Below are 21391 nucleotides of genomic sequence, written 5' to 3'. Positions count from 1 at the left end.
GTTGTGAAAGATGATCCCCCTGGACCCGCAGCATTTAGCTTTTCTAGACACTCTTGCAGCCAGAAGTGGCCGTGGGACTTACGGCCACTGAGATGGAAGCGGATGTCTCTTGCGTGGCTCCTGGGGAAAGTTTTGCTTTCTTGGTAACAGAGACACAGACAGTTGGTTCCTTCACCTGTGCTTCCTACCATGAGAATGCAAGCACGAGGATGAAACCAATGTGGTCAAGAAGGTTAGGCAAAAATACAGAAGGAGTCATTACTGAACGAATTCATTCTAGATGGACACAGATGTTTTCACTCAAAGGGAAACCCAGCACGTCTCTTTTAGTTCTTTTTTTGTTTGTTTGTTTTTTTGAGACGCAGTCTCTGTCGCCCAGGCTGGAGTGCTGTGGTGCGATCTCGGCTCACTGCAACCTCTGCCTCACCAGTTCAAGCGATTCTCCTGCCTCAGCCTCCAGAGTAGCTGGGATTACAGACACTCACCATCATGTCCAGCTAATTTTTATATTTTTAGTAAAGATGGGGTTTCACCATGTTGGCCAGGCTGGTCTCGAACTCCTGACCTCAGGCGATCTATTTGCCTTGGCCTCCCAAAGTGCTGGGATTACAGGCGTGAGCCACCATGCCTGGCCTCTTTCAGTTCCAAGGGAGAATCAGTGAGATGGAAGAGTTGGGAGGATGGGATGCAGACACAGACAAATCCTGCCCAGACTCAAGCACCTACGAGCTGTGTGACCCTGGGTGACTCCTCGGCCTCTCTGTGCCTCAGTTCCTCCTCTACAGAATAAAGATGACCAAAGCACTCACCTTCCAGGTATGTGTGAGGAGGAGAGTATACATTTCAAGCACCAAAATAAATGCTATCCTCTACAAACATATCAACCACAACATGATTGAGAATTTCAAGCACTCCCATAAGAGATTTTTAAATCGCAAATATGCAGAAGCCATTTTTTTTTCAGCCAGAAACTTGTCTTGAAAACTATTTTCCAATGGAGTAACTCTTTCCAGACCCAGCGTGGAAAGTTCCATCCACCTCCTAATTTGCTGAGCCGCCCTTCCTCAAAACCCTGGCTGCCTCTCCCCTGTTATTTTTTTTTAACCACAAACCACAGGAGAAACCTAAAATACCTTACAGAGGGTATTGCTTCGGCAGCCTACAATCTTAAAGTTGATGTAACTAACTATAGTACCTAATAAAAGGAAATGTCAGTGAGATAAAGAAAGGTTTTCTAAAACTCCCCAGGTAAGAAGAAGAGAGGCTGTGAAGGCAGAGGCTTGAAGTGGCTGGCTGAGGTATAGACGGCAACTGTTTTCATTCCCCACTTGGGAGCGTAAAAGGTGTTGCTGACAATCTGGATGGTTAGGGGTGGAGTGGGGTTTGTATTAGTCAAGGTTCTCCAGAAAAAGGAACTAGGCTGGGTGTGGTGGCTCATGCCGGTAATCCCAGCGCTTTGGGAGGCCAAAGCGGGCGGATCACGAGGTCAGGAGTTCAAGACCAGCCTGGCCAACACGGTGAAACCCCGTCTCTACAAAACATATAACAATTAGTCAGGTGTGGTGGCATGTGCCTGTACTTCCAGCTACTCGGGAGGCTGAGGCAGGAGAATTGCTTGAACCTGGGAGGTGGAGGTTGCAGTGAGCCAAGACTGCCCCATTGCACTCTAGCCTGGGAATAGAGTGAGACTCCGTCTCAAATAAATAAATAAGAGAAAAGGAAGTAACAGAAAGAAAAAGAGAGAGACAGACACACACACACATACACACACTCACACACACGCGAGAAAGAGAGAGCAAGCGAGCACTTAAGGAATTGGCTTATGCAGTTGTGAAGGCTTAGCAAGTTGAAAATCTGTAGGGTGAGCTGACAGGCTGGAGATCCAGGGAACAGACGCTGTCTGAGTGCAAGGGCGAGGGGAGCTGCTGGCCAAATTTCCTCTTGTTCTGGGGAGGTCCGTCTTTTTCTATTCAGGCCTTCAACTGATTGGACGAAGCCCACCCACATTATGGAGGGCAATACGCTTTACGTGAGTCTAGCGATTTCAGTGTTAATCTCATCTAAGACATACGTTCACAGAAACATCTAAAATAATGTTTGACCAAATATCTGTCTCCCCTGGCCTAGCCAAGTTGACACATAAAGTTAACCACTACAGGGTTTATACTGCACCAACACAAACAAGTTCAAACAGTAGACCCCTCTGTCTGTCCTTAAATTCTCTGTCTGTCTCAGCCCCTGCGGTCTGGCTGGTTCTTCTCTCCTGCTCCCTCCTCCCCTGGCTCCATCCTTCCCTTCTCTATCTTCCCCAGCAGGAGCGAGGCCTAGTTCCCCTCCTCAGGTCTTGCACCGTGCTTCTCCACTGCACTTTGCAGTGCTCGATCAGCTTCTAAGTTGCCCATGTCCCTTGAGGTGGAGACCTGGGGGACACAGCCAGGAAGGGGCGGAGCTGGCACCTGAACCCAGCTCTTCTGATGCGGAGACTAAGCTGTGACCCCATTTCAGGCTGCTTACGTCCCAGCGATCAAAATGAGCTACCTGGGATCACGCCAGGTGGGCTCACGGGCAACTTAAAGACATTTTTAGAGGGACATATTTACTTTAATGCAGGATAGGAAAAAAACACGAACATCAAAGCCATGATTTCATGGATATAATTACATAGGATGAGGTCAAATTTTAACAGATAAGCTAATGAAAAGAAAACCCTATGAAAATAATAATGAAGATGGCGTGGGGGTAGACACAAATCATAAAGGAGCTACATGAAAGACAGAAGTTTGGAGGGCACCGGCCTAGATCAAGATCTCCTTAGTAAGGGAGTAAAGAGTTACACCTGTCCTGAATCCTCCTGCTTCTCACGGGGTGATGGCCTCAAGCTAATCAGGAGACACTGAGGGTTTGGGTTTCTTTTTTCTTTTTTCTTTTTTTTTTTTTTTTTTTTTGAGACGGAGTCTCGCTCTGTAGCCCAGGCTGGAGTGCAGTGGCCGGATCTCAGCTCACTGCAAGCTCCGCCTCCCGGGTTCACGCCATTCTCCGGCCTCAGCCTCCCGAGTAGCCAGGACTACAGGCGCCCGCCACCTCGCCCGGCTAGTTTTTTGTATTTCTTAGTAGAGACGGGGTTTCACCGTGTTAGCCAGGATGGTCTCGAACTCCTGACCTCGTGATCCGCCCGTCTCGGCCTCCCAAAGTGCTGGGATTACAGGCTTGAGCCACCGCGCCCGGCCGGGTTTCTTTTTTCTAAAACCAAAAGAGTGGAAGTCTGGGACCTTACTCTTATTTCTTTGAGCTCACTAAGGTTAAGAATAAAACCTATTCGCCAGTTCTATCCACAGGGGCAGGCAAAGGCCCTAATTTCCAAGTAAGAATCCGCTCCTCCCCACAGCCTGAAACCTGACCTGTCTGTGAATGTGGCGGCCACCCAGCCAGTGACTGCTCATTTGCCAGGGACACAAAGACCATCACAAAGGCTGCACTGGAGCCAGAATCCTGGGCTGGCACTTAGCTTGGCTACTAACTTAGACTGTGTCCCAGGAATGATAACATCAGTGAAAAATCACATCAGCTAATAATTACAGACATTTCCTGTCTGGCAGGAAGTGCTTTACAACACAACACAACAGCCCTATTTGATAGGTGCTATTATTAGTCTCATTGCACAGATGAGGAAATTGAAGAACAGAGAGGTTAAGTAACTTGCTCCAGGTAACAAAGCTGGTGAGGACTGAACCACAACTCAGATCATTCAGTCTGACTCAAGCTCACCCTGGGCTCTACTAATACATGTATACCTGATACAAAGCCTTTTCTAGACAAAGCTCTGTCATACTCAAGACAGAAACTTCGGGCTCTAATGTGGGTCCTGTACTTACGGATCAGCAACCAGAAGCTTCAAGGTATTAGGGCTCCCGCAGGCACACTGTGGGGATAAGCAACCTCAAGCATCCCCAGTGTGGGTGCTCTGGTACCCCACTTTGAGGAACAGTGTGCTTCATCATTCTGCCTCTGGCCAGCTGCTCCGATTCAGAAGTCAGCAAACTATGAACCCACATGCCAAGTTCAGACCCACCTGTATGGTCCTTGAGCTACAGGTGGTCTTTATATTTTTATATAGTTGGAAAAAAAAAAAGCTGAATAATAATACTATTTCATGATATGTGAAAATTACGTGAAATTCAAATTCCATTGCCCATAAATAGTTGTATTGGAGCACAGTCACTCTCATTCATTTACCTATGGCCTATGGCTGCTTTTGTGCTATAATGGCAGAGCTGGGTAGTTGCAGCAGAGACCATCTGGTTCACGAAGCCACAAGTATTTACTTAATGGCCCTTTATAGAAAAAGCTCACTGACCCTGGCCTAGTCCACTCTGCTAACTGACACAGGAATCCTCTTTCTAGTTCGCCCACCCCACCCCGGCTTCTGCCTTCACAGCTCCAGTGGTGGGGAGCTCACTACCGAACAAGGCAGCCAGTTTCATCTTTGCAAGGCTCTAGGGATAGCTATTTATACTGAAACCGAATTGCTTATTCCTGTAACCACACACTCTGCCCTTTGGGCCTTGCACAATCAGTTCTATCAGTCCTCCCCAGCAGCCATCAGTTTTGTTTTTTGTTTTGTTTTGTTTTTGAGATTGAGTCCCGCTGTGTCACCAGGCTAGCGTGCACTGACATGATCTTGGCTCACTGCAACCTTCGCCTCCTGGGTTCAAGCAATTTTCCTGCCTCAGCCTCCCAAGTTGCTGGGACTACAGGCGCATGCCACCACATCCAGTTAACTTTTGTATTTTTAGTAGAGACGGGGTTTCACCATGTTGGCCAGGATGGTCTCGATCTCTTGACCTCATGACCCGCCCATCTCGGCCTCCCAAAGTGCTGGGATTACAGGCGTGAGCCACCGCACCCAGCCCGCCATCTGTTTCTTTCTTCCCTCTGGCATCAACCCTTCCCTGTCCCTATATATGCCCTCTGTTGTTCATTACCAATCCTCTGGGAAGCAGAGGGAGAATGACAGCACCTCTGTGTTGCCAATAGGGGAGACAGGCAATGGAGAGGGATCATGACAGAGGAGCAGAACCAGAGCTGGAACCAGGTGTCCCGCCTCCCAGCCTTGTGTCTCCTTGACATTGCTTAAGTGTCCACTTTCCAGCTCATCATTCCCCAACTGGCCCCCCAAGGGCCTGAACTGGTCTCTCACTTCTGTGATTCCTTCCTGTGGCTCCCCTGGCTTGGCTTTTGTGGAATCAAAGACAGCTCTCTTTGACTTTTTCACTTATCCCCTCCAGGGCTCAGTCTTCAGGCTCTGGGCTCTTCTCCCCTCACATCCAGCTCCCACCACCCCAACCACTGAGGCTCATCCCCAGGGACTGCTCACATTTACCATCTCTGTTGTTTGCAACTTGCTCTCGGCAATCAGCTAGGATTTGGACTCCAAGTGCTTAGGGGGTAGGCTGATAGCCAGAAATGGAAACTGGGATTCTTGACATCTGTCTATAAAACAGAGCCAGTAAGATCTGTCTGCAGAGAACACCTGGAAAGGGTTTGAAATCCTTGAAAGAAGAGGGCTGTGGTAACACCAGCTGGTACAAAGGATCTGGAATCCTCTCAGCTACGGGTGCTGCCCTTGGGAAGCTCCCCTACTCATCGGTAAGGGAGAGGGACCTGCAAGTGTGGGGCCCACGTGCATGTCCTTATCTGGGACAAGGGGTAGAACAAGAGTTGTGGATCCTGGAAGGCTGGATGGACATCAATTCAAAAGAGGCACTGGGCAGCTCGAGGCAGTGTGGTGAGGTCCTCTCTGGACCTCAGTCTCTGCCAGTGTAAAATGAAGGGGATGGGCTGGAACAGCATTAGCATTACCTGGGAACTCGCCAGAAATTCACATTCTAGGCTGGACGCAGTGGCTCATGCCTGTAATCCCAGCACTTTGGGAGGCCGAGGTAGGTGGATCACCTGGGGTCAGGAGTTTGAGACCAGCCTGGCCAACATGGAGAAACCCCGTCTCTATTAAAAATACAAAAGAAGGCCTGGGTCTGGATTCTGACCTTGAGTAGCTGTGGAACCCTGGAAAGTGATGCTTTCCCTTACACTGACTTTTGGTGAAATGGGAAAAAAATAGCAAAACTGCACAGGGTCACCATGAGATTAACACCCAGGACGCTAGCAGAATACCTGGCAGAGTTATTATGGTGTTTGCTCACAAAATGCTACTTTCCTTTTCTCCCTTCTTCCTTCCTGCTATGTGCCAGGCACCGTGCTAGGTGCTGAGGGTCTGGAGAAATAAGGCACAGCTCCTGCTCTCAAGAAGTTCAGCCTAGCTGTGGAGACACACATGCACAACCACTAAGAGAGTGGGATGGTGGCATATTAGTATGATGAGGGTAGAGATAATAAAAATAGGCCAGGCGCGGTGGCTCACACCTGTAATCCCAGCACTTTGGAAGGCTGAGGCGGGCGGATCACTTGAGGTCAGGAGTTCAAGACCAGCTTGGCTAACATGGTGAAACCCCGTCTCTACTAAAAATACAAAAATTAGCTGGGCGTGGTGGCATGCGCCTCTAATCCCAGCTACTCGGGAGGCTGAGGCAGGAGAATTGCTTGAACCCGGGGCACAGGGGTTGCAGTGAGCTGAAGCTGTGCCACTGCACTCCAGCCTTTTTTAAGACTCTGTCTCAAAAAAAAAAAAAAAAAAAAAAGAAAGAAATAATAAAAATGATGATGGTGGTGATGATGACGGGAAGAGCTAACGTTTCCATACACTCACACTGTGCCAGGCACTCTCAGAGGACTATCTTGTTTCATTCTAGCAACCACCCTGTGAGGCAGATGCTGTTAGCAACACTTTACCAAGGAGGAAGCTGAGAGTCAGAGCCCAAAGTCATACGGTAAGGGGGTCCGAGGACCTGGGATAACGGGAGAGTAAAAGAGCAATGTTGGGCTTGGGGCAGGCCTCAGGGAGGAGGTGATGATATCCTGTACTTTGAAAGGTGATCTGGAGCTCCTCAGTGGGGGCACAGGAGGAAGCAACCCAGGCAGAGGGACCAGCAAGCACAAAGGGGTGTGTGTGTGTGTGTTGGGAGGGGAGGTGAATAAGAACTTTGTGATTTAAGTGCCTGATACTCATTCCTGATTAGCAGCATTAGAACCCGCCAGCTGAGGGATGTCAATTCCATATGGCTCTACAGCTCTCCTTTCAACAAGGGCATGGGAGTCGGCAGGCTTGAGAAGGGACGGTACTCCTGCAGCAAGGAGGGGCCTGGTTTACAGAAGTATAAGCAGCTATACTATGTCATCAGTAATCACAGCCAGTGAGCAGTACTTCCTCCGCCTCTTTATCTAAAAGAACATGGGATACTGAGGGGATTAACTCAAACTCTTAATTCTACTTTTGGAGCCTCTTCAGCTTTGGTTTAAATTTCAATGGCTCAGTTTCGCTGTCAGTTCACGGGGGTCTTGGGTGAGTCACAGCCTCCACTTTCCCCTCTCTGGATCTCAGTCTCTGCCAGTGTGAAATGAAGGCGATGGGTTGGAACAGCATTAGCATTACCTGGGAACTTGCCAGAAATTCACATTCTAGGCTGGACGCGGTGGCTCATGCCTGTAATTCCAGCACTTTGGGAGGCTAAGGTGGGTGGATCACCTGAGGTCAGGAGTTTGAGACCAGCCTGGCCAACATGGAGAAATCCCGTCTCTATTAAAAATACAAAATTAGCTGGGTGTGATGGCGCATGCCTGTAATCCCAGCTACTTGGGAAGCTGAGGCAGGAGAATCGCTTGAACCCGGGAGGCGGAGGTTGCAGTGAACCAAGACTGTACCATTGCACTCCAGCCTGGGCAATGAGAGTGAAACTCCGTCTCAAAAAAAAAAAAAAAAAAAGATTTTCACATGCTAGAGTCCCACTGCAGACCTAGAGGGTCAGAAACTCTGGAGTTGGGGCCCAGATATCATTTGCTTTAACACGCCTTCCTAGGAATGCTGCTGAGAACCACTGGGTTAGAAAATTCCAAAGGCAAAGCTCTTTTAGCCGTAAAATTCTATTTGTGCTCTAAGGTATGATGATTTAATAGCATTCTCTTTGCACGGGAGTATTTCTTGCCCAAGAAAGGCAACCCTTCAGGGTAAGAAGAGAAGCTTGCTTTGTCTAGCTGAAATCCAGAACCCAGGTGAGCTTTCCAGAAAGCCTTAAGAGTATGCGGCTGACTTTGAAGCCGGGTCTTTTATTTACTTGTTTATTTTTAAGTAGTAAGTCTTAAACTTGGCATGTGATAAAAGCAGTGGTTTCTGTAGCCAGAGAAATAAAGATGAGAGGAGAGCTGCTTTCTTTTCTCAGCTCCAAAAAACCATGACTCACTGTGGGGTGGGTGTGTCTAGGGGAGGTCGGGGGTCCTTTGAGAGGGCAGTTCCTCTCCCTGGTTCAGGAGCTTCCTGGTGTGTAAATCCTGGACTGCCACCTCCCCCTTGGAGAGCACTGATTACAAAACCCTCGGAAGAGCCACCAACAGCCACGGTGGCGATTACAACACAGAGCCGGGTCGACAAGCTTTCGTGAGGTTTGGCAAGACAGTAAGAATGGAAAGAATGTCTCGTCTTAAAGTTTTCCCAGTATGGACTTAAGACCAAAAGTCATCATCAAAAAAGATAAAGAGTGATTTCACGGAAATGCGATGGTTTCTTCATGCAAGAATGGGGAACACCCAGACCATCCTCTGGAGAAGTGTGGCTGTTTGGGTCAAGGCATGTCGGTTCTCACGGTGTTGGTGTCCAAGAACGAGCACTTATGAGACCTACTGCCCAGTGATTTCCAGGGATTCCTAACCTTCACTTGGTGGTATCTCAGGAACAATGTGGGTGTGTAAATATATACATGTATGTATGTGTATGTATATGTACCTGTATGTATGTGTATATTTATATATAATGTGGGTGTGTGTATGTATGTATTTCAAGAGATAGGATCTCCCTGCGTCGTCCAGGCTGGAGTACAGTGGCGCCATCAGGGCTCACGCAGCCCTGACCTCCCAGGTGCAACCAATCCTCCCAGCTCTGCCTACCGAGTGGCTGGGAGCACAGGCACACACCACCACGCCCGGCTAATTTCTGTATTTTTTTTTTTTTTTGTAGAGACGGGGGTCTCGCCATGTTGCCCAGGCTGGTCTCGAACTCCTGGGCTCAAGCGATCTGCCCGCCTTGGCTTCCCAAAGTGCTGGGATTACAGTCGGGAGCCACTGCGCCCAGCCCAATGCTAATAAATATCACAACCGGTTTTTTATATGGCACTGGCCACGTACCAGGCATTGTTCTAAGTATTTCACATTTATTAAGGAATTTAATTTTCACAACAAGCCCACGGAGGTAAGGACCATTATTACCCGCCAATTACAGGTGAGGAAACCTCCGCCCAGGGAGGCTGCGTCATAGAACTATAAGTATCCTGTCACCAGGGTGCAAAGAACCACGGACCAGCACTCAGGCGCCAGGTGCCCTGGGCTCGGCTTGGCTCGAGCGCCGGGCTGCCCCACCTACGGAGCACCGAGGTGGGCTGATCCGGAGGGTTTCTCCGACCACTTTCTGCTCAGGTTCTGAGTCTGTGCGGGTCCATTTGAGGCTGGGTCGAGATAAGAGCCCAGGCGGACACGTCCTGAGATCCGGGTCTGTGAGGCCTGGCCGCGGGCTGTCTGGCGCTGGGTCCCCTCTGGCCAGTCGCCCCCAAGACGCCAAGCCCCAGGCTTCGCGGTCCTGGGAGAATGGACTTCTAGCCCTTCTCAGGTGTCCATGTCCGGAGAGCCCGGAGAGCCAGAAAGGAGCTGGCCAAAGCCCAGGCAGCGGGACCCAGCACAGCGGCCCAGCCACTGCCAACCACGCAGTCCCTTTAACCCCGAAAACTTTCTCCCTCGATTCGGGACCCCAGCAGACACACATTGGCTGCAGGGTGGGCATCCGGACCCGCCCTCTCTCCTTATCTACTGGCTGTCGTATACATCTATCACAAGCCAAGGCTTCCTAATGGCCCAAGTTCTTGTCAATCAAGAGTGGGAGGAAAGCTGGGCGGGGCCAAGTCGGAGAGCTACACGCCAGCCTCATTGCCCTCCCTGCCTCAGTGACTAGGCACCCGGAGGCTTCCCAGGGGACCGAAGCTGGGTGCGGAGCACCGGGGCGGAGCTGTGGGGGGCTCCAGGGACTCACCGATGCGCTGTCCCACTGGAGAGCTGAACGGGTTCCCCAGGAGAAAGTCCATTGCTGCTACTGCCGCTGCCACCAACCCCGGGAATCAGCTGACAGCAACCGCCAGCGCCGCCAACCCGTCACGTGACGCACCCGAAGGCCGGCGAGGAGCCGTGGGCGGAGCGGAGGCAGAGCGGAGCTGGACCACAGGCCCCGCCCTGACGCGCCAGGGTCCCGCCCCCGAGGCGGAGGGCGATGACCTCATCGTCGCTTCCTAGGCGGCGGCGGGCGTCACGCACGACGTAGAGCCTGGGGGCGGGGCCCGGGAAGCGCGGTCCTCTTTAAGCCACGCCCCTGACCTTTTAGGGCGGGGTCTAAAGGACCCTTTACACATTTGGGAAACTGGGTCGTAGACCAGGGAAGTGACTTGGGTGAGATTACACAGAAGCCGAGACTCTTAGTGTCACAGACCTTAGTCCTTGGGACCTCACTGTGACTGCACACCTACTCTGGGTGACAGCCTCTCTGGGCTGCTGTCTCCTTGCCCCGATAGGACTCTTCCTGTTTGATGTCAAGGTCTCCCCGCTCCAAGATGCACCCTGCTTGCAGCCCAAATTATCTTACCTTAAATCAGAGGTAAGGGCAAGGGGTTTGTCATCTACTGAGACTGAGAAATAATTGAATGAATTGCAGCGCAATTCCCTCTAGCGCCCAGGATGGCAGAAAGCGCAGATGTAGTCACGAGTGGGGCTTTGATACCCATCTCTGCCATAAATTTACTGTGTGAGCCAAACACAGCTCCCATTTTCTCTAGATACTGGAATTAGATCAAGGACTCGTAAGCATTTAAAAAAAATATTTTATTTAGGTCACAGTCTCCTTGGAGAATTTGACAAAAGCCATGAGGCTTTCTGAAGAAAAAAAGCAGCGATAGAATTTTGCTTATAACCTCAGGGAGTTTCTGGGGTCCCTGAAGTACAACCGTGGACCCCAAGCTAAGAATCTCAAAGGCCTTTCCCAGCGTTGAGACTAATCTCTTCAGCCTTCCTGGCTGTGTGTGGTGTGTCTGCTGACCCCACACACTAGATACCTATCTATGGGTTATGACCTTTTCTTCTGACATGTACTCCAAAAATACAATAACCATGGCCTTAGTAGTCTGGCTACTGTGGGTGCTTTAGTATTTATTGTAATGTTTGTGGTTTTTAAATCTGAAAGACTAGTAAATTGACTGCACAAATTTTGGATGATAGAAAACCTAAATTAAGCAAGGCGCGGTGGCTCACGCCTGTAATCCCAGTACTCTGGGAGGCCGAGGCGGGCAGATCACGAGGTCAGGAGATTGAGACTATCCTGGCTAACACGGTGAAACCCCGTCTCTACTAAAGAATAGAAAAAATTAGCCAGGCGTGGTGGCGGGCGTCTGTAGTCCCAGTTACTCCGGAGGCAGAGGCAGGAGAATGGCCTGAACCGGGGAGGCGGAGCTTGCAGTGAGCTGAGATCATGCCACTGCACTCCAGCCTGGGCCACAGAGCGAGACTCCGTCTCAAAAAAACAAAAAACAAAAACAACTCCATGCAGAATGTTTACTATATAGCTATCCAAACAGAAATGGGACTATATGGATTTATTTTTAAAGACATACTCTCTGTCACCCAGGCTGGAGTACAGCAGTGCAATTGTAGCTCACTGTAGCCCCGATCTCCTGGGCTCAAGTGTTCTCCCACTTCAGCCTCTCGAGGAGGTGGGACTACAGATGCATGCCACCATGCCTGGCTAATATCTTTTAGTTTTTGTAGAGGTGGGGTTTTGCTATATTCCCCAGGCTGGTCTCAAACTCCTGGCCACAAACGATCCTCCTGACTTAGTCTCCCGAAGTGCTGGGATTACAGACATGAGCCTCTGCCTCTGGCCAGTATATGGATTTTATCAACACAGTAGATAGGGATGTAAATGGCAAACATTAAGTTAGTACAAAACTGATTAAAACTGTCTTAAAAAAGAAGTGTGCTAATAAGGAGCAAACTCATTTAGTAAAAAGTGTTTCAATTTACTTTTTCAAGAGTTTTAGTAATATTAATATCATGCCTTACTGAGGGTTAAAATGTTCAAATTTCTTAAGACTGACAGTCTGCATAAATGTAATCTATTAAATCCTTTAAGCGCTTACAGACAAAAATCAAGATACTTTGCCTTCAAAATTTAAAGACAATAGTATGACAAGAGTGAAAGCCAGCTAGATAGCTGAACAATGCAAAGATCTCAGATGGCATTCCTACAATCACATTTGCTCGGGACTTGAGATAATGGAAAGCCTTCTGATGAATTATATGCACGATTTAAATCTGAAAGTAGCTTGGGGTAGAAAAGAGCCTAGGGTTTGAGGTCACCTGTTCCACTGTTCTTATTCTGCCTTTGCCATTTACTAGCAGTATAAACCTTCCTGGGAAAAGTACATTTTCGCATCTATAAAGGGAGATAATATTCATAAGGCTTTGTGGGGGGATGAGTGAGACCAGGTATGCAAATCACTCTCTCTAACAGTCAGTCAGTGATACAGTGGTCTCTTCCTTGCTGCCTTTCCATAAGACATTAGCCTTTTAATTAATCACATTATTTCACTATTTATGACTTTTAACACCTTGTGTTTGCACTGAAATTTTTACCTTGAAAGGTCTTATCTCCATATATCCAATGTTCATATTATTAAAACATTCATGTCAGGCTGGCTGGCTGCAGGTCTAGAGACAGGGAAGTGACTTTAACACTGTTCTATAGATGGGACTTTGGAAGCCTATCAAGATTAAGTAACTTATCAATAGCATTACTGACTAAGCCAGGACAGTACTGAAACATATCATTTAGCACATGATTCAGATGCAACCCTTATATAAGATGAACGAACATTTTCTTGATTTAGGCCAACACCATAATGCACATAGTTTTGTTTGCCAATAAATGAAGGTGCCGTTATCAGATTCACTACATTTGCAGTTTGCAAAAGAGAAAATGAGAGCCTCTACAATGTTAAAATTAATAGAAACAGAGTAAGGAGTATATTAGGAAAATGGCTAAGATTAGAAATTTAATCTCCATTGTGGGTTTTTTTCTTAAGAAAATAATGGTAGAATAAAGTGAAAAACAGATTTCATAATTTCATAGCAACTATGATTATCATGATTAGGGAAAAGACAGCTGAGACTGGACTACAAATATTAAAAATGTGATTTTTAATAATATAAGTACAAAATTTTATTTCTTTATACAACTGTAATGGGATTTGGATCAAACCACTAGAATTTATTTAAAAAACAAAATAAAACAATGATATAAAAACTGCAAGAAGGTCTGAATCCAAAGTTTTTCCTCTAATAGTACCAAATACCACAAGGTACAGATTATTATACAAATGTGTACAAATTTTAAATACAAATACAATAGGGCTGGGTTTCAAAGGAAAACAAACAAAAAGCAGGTCCTCATCAGGATTTCATTAATGTATATAAATGACAATGCTAGGATTAATGTCTTCCTGTACTATCCATGTCTTCTCCACCCCTCCTAGATACCCTGTGTCAAACAGGAAACTTCCAGATGGAGAAGAGGCATGGTACAATTTTTTTTTTTTTTTTTTTTTGAGACGGAGTCTCACTGTGTCGTCCAGGCTGGAGTGCAGTGGCTGGATCTCAGCTCACTGCAAGCTCCGCCTCCCGGGTTCACGCCATTCTCCTGCCTCAGCCTCCTGAGTAGCTGGGACTACAGGCGCCCGCCACCACGCCCGGCTAGTTTTTTTTTTGTATTTTTTAGTAGAGACGGGGTTTCACCGTGTTAGCCAGGATGGTCTCGATCTCCTGACCTCGTGATCCACCCGTCTCGGCCTCCCAAAGTGCTGGGATTACAGGCTTGAGCCACCGCGCCCGGCCCAATGTTCTAATACATGAAATCAAGTTAAGATTTCTGTTCCTCTTGATTTTGGTTCCCAAACAATCCTGTTTTTTTCTCTGTATTCCCAATTAAATCTCAAAACTGCTCTGAGCTGAGAAAGGGATTCAGCAGCCAGAATACCTTTAAGCAACATAGCCCTGTGACAACACTGGTGGGGAGAAGGGAAGAAATTAAATAGGATGCAGACGGGCTACACTGTCCCTGAAGATCTACTTTGATGCTGTAGTGCTGTCTAGGCCAGGAGAAGAAAGCACAGTTAGCTCAGAGCTTGGTGTTGGCAGAGAATCTCACAACAGATTTGAAAACCATCCTGAAGTGCTCAACTGTCTTCTTTCCAACTGGGAAGCAAAAGTCTGGTTCTCTGGAAATGAGGGCAGCTGGGGATGGTAACATTCCTCTTTATTTTACTTTCTAGACATTATTGAAGCCCATGAAGTTCTTTGTAAAGAATTAGAATCCTAACACAATGATTCATTTTTGAGGTAAAATACCTTAATATGTAGATGATTCAGAGTTTTTGGAACAGATCAGGAGGAAGGAAGGAAAGAGGGAAGGAAGGAAGGAAAGAAAGAATGAAAGAAGGAAGGAAGGGAGGGAAGGAAGGAGAAATGACAAATATGTATCTTCCACATGCTGTTGCTGGTGGAGGCTTTTGTTATTAAATTATATATACAGAAATTTACAGGATAAATTAAAATCTAAGAGATTTTAAAGAGTTAAATACACATAATTAAAATACACATTCACACACACATAAATAAACCTACAAGTGAGTTTTGTTCTGTTTTTGCAATTCACTTACATGTGGAATATGCAGAACACTGTGTATCTGCCCACCAGGGGAACCGATAAGATGAATCCAAAAATCATGCTGGGCAAAGTTTATCCATAACCACCAAGTCACTAAGCAGCACGGCTTGTGAGGACTTGGTGGTTAACTTCATGCCACCAGTGAAAGACACTAGCTCTTAGTTCTGCAGACTAAATATTCTGGGTTAGCTCAGAATGTATGGAGGTCCAACTGATGGCACTGACAGCTTCACCCTCCAAGGTGTTTTATGCTGCCAGGGCTCACAGAACTCCTTGGCCTCTGTTGAGGCCGCCAATGGTACCAATGATTACAATAAATTTTGAGACATGGACACCTATACAGTAGGAATTGGAATGAACCCCCTACTCAATTCACCTAAGCCACCTTCCTAACTATAATGGGAACAAATTTTATCACCTCCCACCTAGGTCACTTCAAATTGAAAGGCTTTGAATTTTCAGTCAACTGGCATCTTCCCGTTATCTTTTCTATTACATATTTCAGACTAAGACAGGTAAGGCAAATGGTCAGTGATGGGTCTGGAGGTCCAACTGAGTTTGGAAAATAATCACATTTTAGCTGTCCATAAAGAGATGCGCTTGGCACCCAGAACAAGCCCCCAGCCCCCAAGTTACATTGATTTTTAAGGCAGATTTATCCACCGCAGGAGAAAAAAGAATCCCAAGCCTGTATTCATGCCAAAATTTCCTCTTGGCTAAACCTTTGCCATTTCATAAAATTATTAAAAGCAAAGTAGTTACAGTCCTATGTATATACTGTACATTATATATATATGTATATATGTATGTATAGATATAAAAATTTAAAACCTACACCCAGAGGCCAGTGAAGGAATCTGGAACAGTCATATATACACAAACCAGCAATGGTGTAGGATAAGGTTTCTGTCCCAGGATTCTTTGCTGTCACAGTCCAGGCATGATGTAAGCAATGTTGTCTAGTGTGTTTGACTGCAAAACAAAGAAAAATGTTCAACTGAAGAGTACTTTACCTTGGTTTCCTGACATGTTTCTTTGTTCAAGGAGAGAGAGAAAAAAAATCAAATGGAGTTAGAAAAACAGGTGAGAATGAAGACGGCATCCTGTTGTTTGTTATGCTAGGAACTTTTCTGCTGACTTCTCCCATTAATCCTAGTAAAAAAAGAGGGAGACAATTCCTGTACCGTCCTTGGGTGTAGAATAGCAAACAGGAAACACAGGAATCGCAGTACCTCGAAGGCTAGAATGCTTCTTTCTTAAGCACTATTTTGGTAAATGGCTTGTTTTCTAGTTTCAGTGAAAGCACAGCATGCATTTGATAATATAGCATCATGTTCCATGAGCTAACAGATAAAGGAAACACTATGTGTCACAAAGCCTTATGAGCCTGTGTCTGACAGTGTTCATTAAGGCAGGGCATCTCTGATGCCCAATGGGTCTGACCCTAAAAATCCAGGGAAAACTCACCAAGACCTGTTTGGGACAGCCATTCAATTCAGGTAGTTGTGTGGTGAGACATGCCAAGGGGCCAAGGGCACAGATAATGGAATCCAGAAGCACTGACAAACTGCCAGACACAGCCACCATACCCTGAAAAGGAGAGGAGGTTGTTGCTTGAGTCACACTCCTGATGCTCTCTCTGTGTTTGGGCTGACTTCCTCACACAGTACTTTAAATCCTAGGCAGTTCTAATCTTACAATTCGAAACTTTATAGCAGAAATGGAAAGTTTACTCTGATAACTCTGTAAGTTGTTTAGAAAGAAAACTTTTACAACACATTCCCAGGTTTCCTTTCTATAATCCTAGCCCATCTTACCTTCTGTGTGACCTTGGGGAGGTGAAATACTTCTGTCTCTTTAACAGGAATAGTAAAAAATGCTTTACTTACTCTGGAGAGCTGTTGGTAAGATTTGTGATTATGTATGCAAAGTGTATCTGTTATAAACTCCACAAATATAGCTCAGATGTGATTACTATGAGAATCCTACAACCCTACATGTATGTAGCTTTTGATAGCTGATGATAGAATTTTTGTAGGTTGAGTTGTTCACTCTCAAAGAGAGGTGAATTTGGTTCAAATTTTAACATTTTATGTAATTCATAGTTATATATTTGTGATTCAAAGAGATAAGAAAGACTGTTGCTACTGCCCAGTTCTTGTATAATCTGCTTTAACTAGAAACACTGTGAGGATACGTCATGTTGGGAAGCAGCACAGCAGAGTCCTTAAGAAAATGAGCTCTGGATTCAAGACTGCCCGGGTCCAGATCCTGGCTCCACTACTCACTGTTTTGTACCTGGGCAAGTTGCTTACTATGCTGTGCCTGTAAAATACTAACAGCATCTGCAGCAGATGGGATTGAGATAATAGATATACTATACTTGGGATGGTGCTTAATACATGGTTAAGTACTCAAAAAATATCAGTAATTATGACTATTATTATCAACATCTTGATCTTCAAAATTGCATTTCTGGCTGTCTTTTGGGTCTCTCCTTTTGGATATTTCTCCATCTCAACATGCTGTAAGGAAGAATAACCTTCCCATCCAAATCTAGCCCTCTTTTTAGCATCCACTTCTCTGCCCGAGTCACCACCATTCACATAACTGCCCAGTTTCAAGGCCTAGCCATCAATGACTCTTCCTTTCCCTCATCCTCCTTGTCAACATCTCCCCTCTATACTTTCTGAGGGCAGCAGTGCAGTAAGAGGTTAAGAATCCGGACCTTGAGGTCACATTCCAAATTCAAGTCTCTGCTTTACCACTTAAGGGGCTGAAGTCTAGAGAAAGTGACTTCACCTCTTCAAGTCTGTTTATTCTTCTGTAAAATAGGGGGAACAAAAATTCTGTCTTACAAAGCTGCAGTGTGAATTAAATGATGTAATTCATATTAAGCACTCTGAACCAAAGTTGGGTAAGCATTCAATAAAATGTTAATATATAGGGAAGATAATATCTAAAACCCTAAAAATGTAAGTAATTAGCAATATTATTCCATTACCTTTGCCCTATAGTTATTTATAGCTAATTTATCTTTGTCACATCTAGACTTGGATTGTTGTTATAACTTCTCCCCAATTCTGGTCTCTTTTCACTTCCAATCTAAAATAAAAGATATTCTCAGAGAAAAGTAAATGAGAGCTCTGATCTCATCCCTTTCCACTCTAAAAACCCCTGTAGTTCCCCAACAGTAAAGTATACACACTTCAGAATGTCTATGAAGTCCCTCTGCAATTTGGGTTCTAGCCTTAACTTTCTTAAGATATATATATATATATATATATATATATATACACACACACACACACATATATATGTATTTTTTAATTTTTATTTTTTTTGAGACAGGGTCTCACTCTGTTGCCCAGGCTGGATGGTGGATGGAGTGCAGTGGTATGATCTCGGCTCACTGCAACCTCCACCTCCCGGTTGAAGCAATTCTCCTGCCTCAGCCTCACAAGTAGCTAGGATTACAGGTGTGCACCATCACGACTGGCGAATTTTTGTATTTTTAGTAGAGACAGGGTTCTGCCATGTTGGCCAGGCGGGTCTCAAAACTGTTGGCCTCAAGTGATCCTCTCATTCTGGCTCCTAAAGTGCTGGGATTACAGGCATGAGCCAGAGTGCTCAGCCTCTAGCCTTAATTATCTAACTTATGCATTGTATGTTCTAGTTTTACTGCTAAAATGATGAACATTAATTTACTGTTGAACATATTATTTTGATAATTTTATGTCCATTATGATGTACATTAAAAAAATAGAATATAACCCTTGAGATGTCATGAATGTCATATAAAAGCACAGACAAGTTTATTTAAATAAAACTGTAAAGTAAATAATAGTGTAAGTGGTATGTGGAAATTGTAAAATTACGGGGATCTCTGCAAATGATTAAATTCAGGCCAAAAGTGGATTAGAGGGAGAATGGGGAAAAATTGCTAATGGGTACAGGGTTTCTTTTAGGGGTAGTAATATGTTTTGGAATGAAATAGTAGTGATTCACAATTCTGTGAATATACTAAAAATCACTAAATTCTGCACTTTAAAGGGGTGAACTTTGTGCTTACTAAACTGAATAGAAATATCTGGGAAAATTCAGAATATGCTTAAAATAAACCATTTTTACTTCTTATGAAATTAAGAATGATTAAATATGAAAAATAAGTAAGGTCACAGAATATTTCTTCTGGAAATACCTATATCCATTCAGATATCGAGACTATGTGAAAGTGCTGAAGTTCTTTTGACTCCTGCTAAGTTTTTTAGAAACTAGCCAAAGAATTTAGATACAGCTTCAGCTCTTGTGGCCTTTGGCATTTTATTTGTTGAATAATTCAATTTCCACACTGAAGCAAGTGATTAGTTTTACATTCCTACACTAATTTCTTAGCTTAAAAATGGCTTTAGTAGCTTAAACTGGCTTCTTTGCTGAAATGTCTTACTATAACTTGGTAGAAAGCAGAACTACTGTACTACTGAGTTAGCTAAGGGGACAGTATAGTTAGAAATTGAATATGGTGATAGAAGCAAAACACGACAGCTGTGCAGGTTAAGTGATTTTGAAATCGAAGCTTAAAAGGACAAAAATCTCCCTAGGGCACATAGCACTGTATAATTTAAGTGCAGAGTACTGGAGAGCTGGGTACTTAACTTCTCCATTTGCTACCTATTTTCAAAATAGAAGAACTCTTAATCTCCTATACAATTGAATCTATTCAAGACTTTGCTGGAAATGCACAGAAAAATGCGAAGTCTCTTAGAAGTAGATAGAAGTAATCAAAACTGCTATGGAATTTGTACTCATCGTTTTTCTTGCCTTTTTGTTTTTGTTTTTTTAAAAGAGATAGGGTCTTGCTCTGTCACTCAAGCTGGAATGCAGTGCAGCAATAATAGCTTACAGCCTTTGAGCTCCTGGGCTGAAGCAATCCATCTGCCTTAGCCTTCCGAGTAGCTGGGTCTACAGGTGTGCACCATTATACCTGGCTAATTTTTAAATTTTTTGTAGAAATGGGGTCTCGTTATGTTGCCCAGGCTGCTCTCCAACTCCTGGCCTCAAGCAATCCTCCTGCCTCAGTCTCCCAAATTGCTAGGATTACATACATGGGCCACTGTGCCCAGCCGCCACTGCATTTCTTCTTTTTTTTTTTTTTTTCTTTGTGATGGAGTCTCACTCTGTCGCCCAGGCTGGAATACAGTAGTGCGATCTCGACTCACTGCAACCTCCGCCTCCCAGGTTCAAGCGATTCTCCTGCCTCAGCCTCCCGAGTAGCTGGGACCACAGGTGCACACCACCATGCCTGGCTAATTTTTGTACTTTTAGTAGAGACAGGGTTTCACCATATTGGCCAAGCTGGTCTCGAACTCCTGACCTTGTGATCCGCCAGCCTCGGCCTCCCAAGGTGCTGGGATTACAGGCATGAGCCACCACGCCCGGCCCCATTTTTATTTCTTTTAAATTTTTTGAATATATGTATTTTTTGAGATGGAGTCTCACTATGCTTGCCAGGCTGGTCTCGAACTCCTGGCCTTAAGCGATTCTCCCAGCTAGGCCTCCCAAATTAGGATTACAGGCGTGAGCCACTGCGCCCAGTCTCCACTGCATTTTAAAAAAATAAAAATAAGTTACAGGGTATTCCAATTTCTTTTTGTGCCATTGTTTCAATAGGATATCGTTAGTGAAACTTTGAGAGCTAATAGGTAGATTGAATATCTCTATAGATATTTCTGTTATCATTATATCTTCTATATCACTGCATCCTGAGTATCTGGCATAATTTAGCATAAAGTAGATGCTCAATACATGTATGTAAAATGAGTGAATGAATCCAAATTATATGGGAAACTGTAGTCACACTGCTGATAGTTGTATTCACCTCAGTTTCCTGCAGACGGTGTCCAATGAGGCTTAGGGACTCTCCCAACAGCTGAAGATGAGCAGCAACATCAATGGGCTCTGTCTCGGGGGCTTTGGCTGGTGAGGCTGGTAAGAGCATGGTGGTGGGTGGGGATTTCTTCTGGGGTGACAGTACTCCTACAGAAGAGGCTGAGAACAGAGCAATGAGGCAGACAGGTAAAACTTGCCTACAGCCTTGAACAACACAAAATTGTTCTTCCTGATTTTCCCTTTTTATGAACTATACCAGGCATTAGCAAAATTGCAGCCTGTGGGCTAAATTCAGTCCTTGGTCTCCTTTTTTTTTTTTTACGGCCTGTGAGCTAAGAATAGTTTTACATTCTTAAAGGGTTATAGAAAAACAAAGAATATGTGACAGAGAATGTGAGAATGCATACAGCACACAAGGCCTATAATATTTACTCTCTGGACCTATTTTTTTTTGAGATGAAGTTTTGCTCTTGTTGCCCAGGCTGGAGTGCAATGGCACGATCTCAGCTCACCACAACCTCCACCTCCCGGGTTCAAGCAATTCCCCTGCTTTGGCCTCCCTGGTAGCTGGGATTACAGGTATGC

At 45.3% G+C, this 21391-nt stretch overlaps 2 protein-coding genes across 10 annotated transcripts in view; both read right to left on the bottom strand.

Moving 5' to 3' along the window:
* Positions 1-10748, bottom strand: part of LOC105493977 (target of myb1 membrane trafficking protein) — a 48531-nt gene extending 37783 nt beyond the window's left edge. Inside the window, exon 1 of one of the 5 annotated variants that reach the window (XM_011762024.3) lies at positions 10184-10748. Coding sequence is in view for 4 of the 5 variants with exons in the window: in XM_011762018.3 (XP_011760320.1) it covers positions 10184-10235 (52 nt within the window). In the remaining variant the exon portion in view is untranslated. The remainder of the gene's footprint in view (positions 1-10183) is intronic. The other 4 variants (XM_011762018.3, XM_011762020.3, XM_011762021.3 and 1 more) reach the window with 4 other exon arrangements.
* Positions 10749-13369: 2621 nt separating this feature from the next.
* Positions 13370-21391, bottom strand: part of LOC105494012 (HMG-box containing 4) — a 54140-nt gene continuing 46118 nt past the window's right edge. For all 5 annotated transcript variants that reach the window (XM_071080491.1, XM_071080489.1, XM_071080493.1 and 2 more), the window contains 3 exons: positions 20796-20965; positions 16385-16507; positions 13370-15889 (listed from right to left, as the gene is read on the bottom strand). In XM_071080491.1, coding sequence (XP_070936592.1) covers positions 15845-15889; positions 16385-16507; positions 20796-20965 — 338 coding nt within the window. In that variant the 3' untranslated portion in view covers positions 13370-15844. The remainder of the gene's footprint in view (positions 15890-16384; positions 16508-20795; positions 20966-21391) is intronic.

The sequence above is a fragment of the Macaca nemestrina genome, chromosome 15 (assembly GCF_043159975.1).
Source record: "Macaca nemestrina isolate mMacNem1 chromosome 15, mMacNem.hap1, whole genome shotgun sequence".
In the NCBI taxonomy this organism is placed as follows: Eukaryota; Metazoa; Chordata; class Mammalia; order Primates; family Cercopithecidae; genus Macaca; species Macaca nemestrina.
Note: the sequence above shows the minus strand (reverse complement) of the source record. Positions and strands in the feature narration are given on the sequence as shown.